Genomic DNA, 7649 nt, shown 5'->3' with positions numbered 1-7649 from the left:
ACAAATAATGTGTGAGGAATTATTGATTTAAACCATTCATATTTGAAAAATGAGGGGTTTTCTCAACTGAGTTCTAAATTATTAGGCGTGTAAACCAATGATATCTCACACATTATTGGTTTAAACAATTGATTGTTCAAACTTTAGGGTTGTAAACCAATAATCTGTGAGAAATTATTGATTTAAACCATTGATATTTGAAAATTTAGAGGTTTTCTCAACTGAGTTATAAAAGATTAGTGGTTTAACCCAATGATATCTCACACATTATTGGTTTAAACAATTGATTGTTCAAACTTTAGGGTTGTAAACCAACAATCTGTGAGAAATTATTGATTTAAACCATTGATATTTGAAAATTTAGAGGTTTTCTCAACTGTGTTATAAAATATTAGTGGTTTAAACCACTGATATCTCACACATTATTGGTTTAAACAATTGATTGTTCAAACTTTAGGGTTGTAAACCATTGATATTTGAAAATTTAGAGGTTTTCTCAACTGTGTTATAAAATATTAGTGGTTTAAACCAATGATATCCCACACATTATTGGTTTAAACAATTGATTGTTCAAACTTTAGGGTTGTAAACCAATAATCTGTGAGAAATTATTGATTTAAACCATTGATATTTGAAAATTTAGAGGTTTTCTCAACTGAGTTATAAAATATTAATGGTTTAAACGAATGATATCTCACACATTATTGGTTTAAACAATTGATTGTTTAAACTTTAGGGTTGTAAACCAACATTCTGTGAGAAATTATTGATTTAAACCATTGATATTTGAAAATTTAGAGGTTTTCTCAACTGTGTTATAAAATATTAGTGGTTTAAACCAATGATATCTCACACATTATTGGTTTAAACAATTGATTGTTCAAACTTTAGGGTTGTAAACCAATAATCTGTGAGAAATTATTGATTTAAACCATTGATATTTGAAAATTTAGAGGTTTTCTCAACTGTGTTATAAAATATTAGTGGTTTAAACCAATGATATCTCACACATTATTGGTTTAAACAATTGATTGTTCAAATAATCTGTGACAAATTATTTGAAAAATTAGCTATTTTCTCAACTGAGTTGTAAAATATTAGGTGTTTAAACCAATGATATCTCAACTTCTTACAAACTGTAGGTTTAAACCATTGATTTTGTAGAAATTACGAATTTTCCAATTGATTTTCTACAAATTTGTGGTTTAAACCATGCAGATTATGGGTTTCAAAATATATTTATGACAAACTATTGCTTTAAACCATCTCTTAAACCATTGATCTTTGAAAAATGAGAAAATATATTAAGGGTTTTAAAAAATAATTTTTCACAAATATTGATTTAAACCATTTTTTCCAAAACTATTGGGTTTTAACCATTGATCTTTGACAAAAAGTGAAGGAGAAAGTCACGGTGAGGCCATTTCCAAAAAAAAAACCCATCTTAAAAAAATAAAGTCACAGTGAGAGGGGTACCAACCTCTTTTGTGCCGGTGGCGGGGAGAGAGAGGACCGGCGAGAGAGGTAGAGAAGACCGACGAGAGAGGTAGAGAAGACCGCCGGAGAGGGAGAGAGAGAGAGAGAGAGAGGTGGGTGGGTAAAGTGCTTTGATTTTCTAAAATTTATATTTCCAACAGCTGAAAGTAATCATCATAGTTCTCAGTTGATTTGATAGGGGAGAGAGAGGGAGAGAGAGAGAGGGAGAGGGAGAGAGAAAAACGTATGTAAGGAAGGGTATTCTCGTCAAAGTCACTCTACTTTGGTCATTTACAACACTCCCCCCTTCACACGATTTTATCAAATGAAAGCCCTTTTTTTTTGTCATTTTCTCAATATAATATAGACACTATCATAAACAAGCATTTTATCATAACAACTTCAAACTAATCAGATAAAAGAACAGATATTCCCAATCATCTGAAATAAAATCATTATAAATCCATATTATCAGAAATATTTGTATCAAGGATTAAAAGTGCTGAAATGTCTTCATGGCAGAAAAGAGGATCTAATACTCTGAAATGTTCAACATGCTGCCGATTTCAAGTTTTCAACTCCATTTTGTAATTTATCCACATGGAATGAACACCAATGCATCATTTCTGCGCCGCCCGCCACCCCACCCCACCCGCGCATCTTCTCCATCTTCCTTGTTCTTTATTTTTCTACAATAAATCATTTCCCCAACAAATGAACAGAGGGAAGAACACCAAACATCTGACCAGTACTAGTTTTGAGTTCATCTCGCCATTACTCCACTTGGAATGATTCCATCTTCTGAGAAATCAAAATGCAATTCATCGGCCTTACAGAGCATGTAGACAACATCCACCATACTAGGCCTCTTAGAAGTTTCTCTCTGTAAGCAAGCTCTTATAACAGCCAACACATTCATCACACTCTCCATTGAGCAGCTCTGAACAACAAGCGCCCCATCTACCATTGCACCCAAAACCTCATCTCCATCCTCTTTTGCTCTCTCAAACACTGTCTCTGCATCCATCCAAAGTACCTTCCCTTCGTCATCTACAGCTTCTCTACCCGAAACTAGCTCTAGTAATACGACCCCAAAGGCAAAGACGTCCATTTTAGTAGTCACAAGCCCGTCTACAATATACTCCGGTGCAAGGTAACCTTGAGTGCCGACAATGTGCATGGTGATTGCATTGCAACCCGACTTGGCTAATCCGAAATTAGCAATCTTAGCTCTCAAGTTTCCATCTAAGAGAATGTTGCTACTCTTGACGTCTTTATGTACAACGCTAGGCCTGGTGTGCTCGTGGACGTACTGGAGGCCGTTCGCAACATCGACTGCAATCTGTAGGCGGGTTTTCCAGTCTAGTTTATTGCCTTTATTATCCCTATGAAGCCATGAATGAAGGGATCCATATTCGACGTACTCGTAGACTAGATAACAGTTCCCTTCTTCTGGATCTATACAAAAGCCCTCCAATTTCACCAGATTGCTATGGTTTACCTGTTATTCAAATAAAAACCCAGTGTTAAAAACAATGAGTAGGCCATACTAAGGATACATAAATCACTCCCTTGGGCTCAGATTAGCCTAATTTTGAGCTAAAATCAACAATTAGATAGACACACTAAGCTCTTTAGAATCTATTTTCGAATAGGAAAATAGTATTGCCAATCCCTTGTTTTAAGAACAGAGTGTTAAATAAAATGAGAGGTGATATTCTTAAAACAAAGGTGTGCTGATGTCATTAGGAATATAAAAAAAGGTAGTTGAAACTTGCAACAAGATGTAATCTTCCATTTCTACTCTTCACCAATGGAAGAGTGGTTCCTACAACCATGAGTTGGCACACAAACTGCAAACAGACATTAAAAATGGGAAGTGCCACCTACATCCCTTGTTTGATAATGGTACTCCACTGTTCACCTCACATTTTTCTAATTAGCCGCTAGAGGCTGTTACAATTCACAAAAAAATAATAATAAAAAAATAAAAAATCAACTAACCAAATTAGTCATTAATAAATTGAGGAATACCAATCAAAAGACAAGGGAGTTTGGATAGTGTTTCCATTAAAAAATTGCTTATTAGTGTAGCGAGCATTAAGAAAAAGACAGCCCACCAGCACAAGCATCAGGAAAAACTTCTTGTTACCTAACCCACCTGCTCGCATTAGCTTATATATGGCAAACATAAATAACAATAGAAGTAATTCTCCAGAGTGTCTGGTCCATTGCGTTTCTAAAGAAAAATAAGGGTCAATTGAAAGTACATCTGGGGGCCACATTTTCAGTGATCCAAATCATTCATTTGTGGTCCCCACCGTCAATCGGCCACCGTCAATTTACAAGCCTATAAATTGGCTTCCATAGCCTGAATTCTCACTCAAAATTCTACAATCCCATATGACTGGTTTCAAACCTTTTACAAACTAAAGTGTCAACACACAGTAATAATATCATAATATTCAATAATGTAAGCTTAAGAGCATTTTGCACTCCAAATTCGAACGTTTCTTAATAAATTATCAAATTGCACTGCAACTTTCTATATTTTAGAGTATTTTACACCGTCTCATCATTCCCACATTTCATAAATTCACAATAATATAGTAACATCACTATCTGAAGCTATTTATTTAAACAAAAATGTCGACCACAGTTTTGGCCTTGACCTCAAACGAATTCTTATACTATTATTTGTGGTATTATTTGTATATTTGGATGCCCATGCCCACGTATGATGTCGTAAGGAGCATCCCTCTAGTGAATTGAGGTCAGTGGCCTTAGTCCTGTTGTTTTCAGGTTTCAATCTGCAAGAATAGACTTACATGGCCAAAAATATTTAAAATAAAAAAATAGAAAATAAAGCAAAAAATAAAAAAATTGTAATCTTATAACAGGTATAACCCGACACAGAGATACTTAACTATTAGTGAACCTTATCATCGTCTGATATTGATTGGATGATACTGTAGTTTTTTAGTTTCTGAATTCCACATTTTATGGACTGTAATACGAATACTTGGGATCATCCAATGAAGAAGTTTTTGTTTCATGGCATATTCATGGCAAAAACCAACTAATTAATGGTCCTCAATTGTATTCTTAACAGGACTATTATTCTTTGAAGACCGACCGCCATATAAATCTTTCAAAATATAAGTGTAGAACTCTAAGAATTCATAACCATGACCCCCCTAAATGGTTGAATAAAACGTTTTCTTTGTGGATAAATCAATTTTGAAAAGGACAATATGTTGAAAAATAATTTTAACAGAAATTAAAATACTTAAATTAGAACAACATGTTCAGATATAAAGACTTGCTTCCACAAAGTTGCACTGTATCAAGGGTTCAAACTAAAAAATAAATAAATAAAATAGCAACTAACAAGAAAAGGAAGCGAATTTCAATTTCTCTTTTTCCATGGGCACATCCCTCCTTCAATATTAACTCTTCTGATTGGCTGTGAGGAGGCTCCTTTGCAATTTTAAGAGGCAATTCCAGGGTCTATGTACCCAAAACAAGTGGGCATAAATATCAGTTTCCTAATAAATATTGCCACCCCATTTTTTATTTTTGAGGTCATTTCCACCCCATTCTTTGATTTGAACTCTTCATTGAATACGATCAACAATAACATTTCAGAACCAAAGCAAGAGCTTAAATAAAAAGAGGCATGAATTTAATAATTTATCCTTTTTCCATAGACTACAAGCTAAAAAGATTAAAAACAACAGAAGAAAAGATGTACTGCGTTACCTTCTGTAGGATCTTAAGTTCTTCATAGGCGTTCCATTTCATTCTCTTAATGGCATAGATCTCACCTCTCAGAGATCCCTTATAGACTGACCCTTGAATAACACACCTCGGATTGAAATCCTCTGTTGCTTCTCTCAGTTCCTCTATACGGTAAATCTTATACTTGTCCAAGCAATCTGAAACATCAGCCATAAAATTATCACTAAGCAACGGCTCAAATCTCTTCTTCTCCACTCCCCCTTTTCCCCTTTTGAACAAAACCCACCAAAACAATCCAATTATAACCAGAGAAAGCAACAAAAGAAGACCCAAAACCCCCAAACCAACTGATAGCCCTATAATAACCCCCTTTCTCTCACGCGAAGGCGGAGAGGGCAGAGAAACTGAGGGTTGAACCAGGTGAGGAATTTCAGAAACAGGAACCAAAATAGTAGAAAAAGGGGTGACATTTGTTTGCCCATTCACAGTGATTAGAGATTGAGTACTGGATCCGAATTTGGAAGCTATTGAGGAGAGAGTATCAGAGGGTTGGGAAAGGTAGGTGATGAGAAAATTGGTACGATTTCTCAACTGGGTTTGGGTGGGGCACTGGCAAAAGATGGGGAAAACTACTTGGACTCCTATGGTAAGGTTGGTGGGGACTAGAGAAGGGTTTACTAGTTCTACAGCTTGGTATGTGGTGAGGTTTTGGAATTTAGAAGTGGAGACAATCCAAAAGGTGTCACCAGAGTTGATTTGGTAGGTTATGTTGGCGTAGGAGTGATTTGATGTGCAAGAACAGGTGATTGGGATGAGAAGGTTTTGGTCTGGTAAGAGAGGGGTGGAGGGAGAAGAGAGATTGCTGGGTTTTGATATCATTAATCGGCTAAGGCCAAAGAGGTCACCTATGGAGGCTAGGTCGAGGAAATCTGGGGCTGAGGCTCGGTACAAGGCGTAGGTTTGGCAGGGGTAGATGGATTGATTGGGAGAGCAGGTGTAGCCTGTGAGTGAAGGTTGGGCTTGGGTTTGATGGAGGATGAGAAATGGGAGAAGAAATGAAAGGGAGAAGGAGAGATGGTTTTTCCTCATTTCTGGGTTTTTGGTATTTTTTTTAGCTATCAAAGTAGTAGTCTTTTATGAGAGGATTTGAGTTTTCCAACTGTAGTTTTCTACTTTTCAGAGTCTTAGTGGTGCACTATGATGCAATTGATGAGTGAGAAGTTCCAACTTCCAACCACACATTGGCTATGTGGAGACTGGAGTCCGTTTCTAGTATTGTGAGTGTTTCGGATGATAAGTGGGATCCACCACTTGGGAGAGTAATGGTTTGGTTTTTTGTGGGCCCTGCTTGGGATTTTTTTATTTGAGTAAAAGATGACTATATTAAGATTTTAAAAATAGGGCAGTGATAAATCGACCCCATCTCTCTCTCTCTCTCTCTAAGCACAGCCCTATTTGGGGGTCAATTTAAGATATATGGGTCGATTTATCACTGCCCTAAAAATAAGAGAATACAGTGATTCACGTCATCGGGAGAGAAGCCCCAAAGTAAAAAGAGTCCCTCCATGCCCCGGATTGAGCAAGCCGATCCGCGGGCCCTGCTTGCCATGGTCTATGATCGTGACCACCGTTTGACACCAATAGTTAACATGCTTATCTTTCCTCCTCATAATAGTGTTGGATGCCATTTATCAGTCACGAGCCTTTCTTCACTGTAAATGTGGTCTTTTTTAGTGGGCTGTAAATTTTCCAAGGGTCTCGTTTGACTGCCATGAAAGTTGTAAAGTGTAGATTAAAGATTGCATCTTTTTCCGATCAAACGCTTTATGATGAGAAAATTAATTTTCGAAAAAGGCAAAAGCCTTCCTGCGACTCAGCCCGTGTAGGAGCCACCTTTCCTACAAAAATTTCTCTTGAGGCTGTGTTTGGTTGTTAACGTGTGAAGAGGCTATTCGTTGGTTCCATGCCCGATTACCATATCATTAATCTTTTCTAAGTGAGGCTTTTTTCTTACGTAGTTTGGCTTTCCTCTCAATTCAAGAAGAAAAAGGAAGTAAAGAAATGAGAATCTATAGTCCTCTCCTTCTACTTCAATACTATGTAATAGGGGTGGACATGGTTCCGATTAAAACCGAAGAATCGAACCGAACCGGCTGCTTCGGTTCGGTTTTGAAACCGGCCGGTTCGGTTCTAGGTTTGGGGACCTGGAACCGAGAACCGAACCGAACCGGGAAAAATTATCATATGCCCGTATGCCATGTAAAATACGTGAGATGCCAGAAAAGTTGTGACTTTAAAATACGTGAGATGGCAAAAAAGTTGTGTGACTTTAAAATACGTGAAATGCCAAAAAAGTTGTGGGTGTTGATATCATTCTTGAGGCCAAGAATTTAGTAATTCTAAAACAAAACAAGGGGCTTTGGATGTATTTG

General features: G+C 36.8%; 1 protein-coding gene across 1 annotated transcript; it reads right to left on the bottom strand.

The window, feature by feature from the left end:
- Nucleotides 1-1852: 1852 nt before the first annotated feature.
- On the bottom strand, nt 1853-6413 carry LOC143887854 (serine/threonine receptor-like kinase NFP). Its single transcript, XM_077392076.1, has 2 exons — nt 5239-6413; nt 1853-2977 (listed from the first exon to the last, which is right to left on the bottom strand). Exons 1-2 carry the CDS (start codon nt 6304-6306, stop codon nt 2240-2242), a joined length of 1806 nt encoding a protein of 601 aa, XP_077248191.1. The 5' UTR covers nt 6307-6413; the 3' UTR covers nt 1853-2239.
- Between the last annotated feature and the right edge of the window lie 1236 nt (nt 6414-7649).

The sequence above is a fragment of the Tasmannia lanceolata genome, unplaced genomic scaffold, assembly GCF_043159265.1.
Source record: "Tasmannia lanceolata isolate RefF3 unplaced genomic scaffold, GAP_Taslan_0.1 ptg000012l, whole genome shotgun sequence".
Taxonomy (NCBI): Eukaryota; Viridiplantae; Streptophyta; class Magnoliopsida; order Canellales; family Winteraceae; genus Tasmannia; species Tasmannia lanceolata.
The sequence above is the reverse complement of the archived record's forward strand: the minus strand, read 5'-3'. Positions and strand labels throughout refer to the sequence as shown.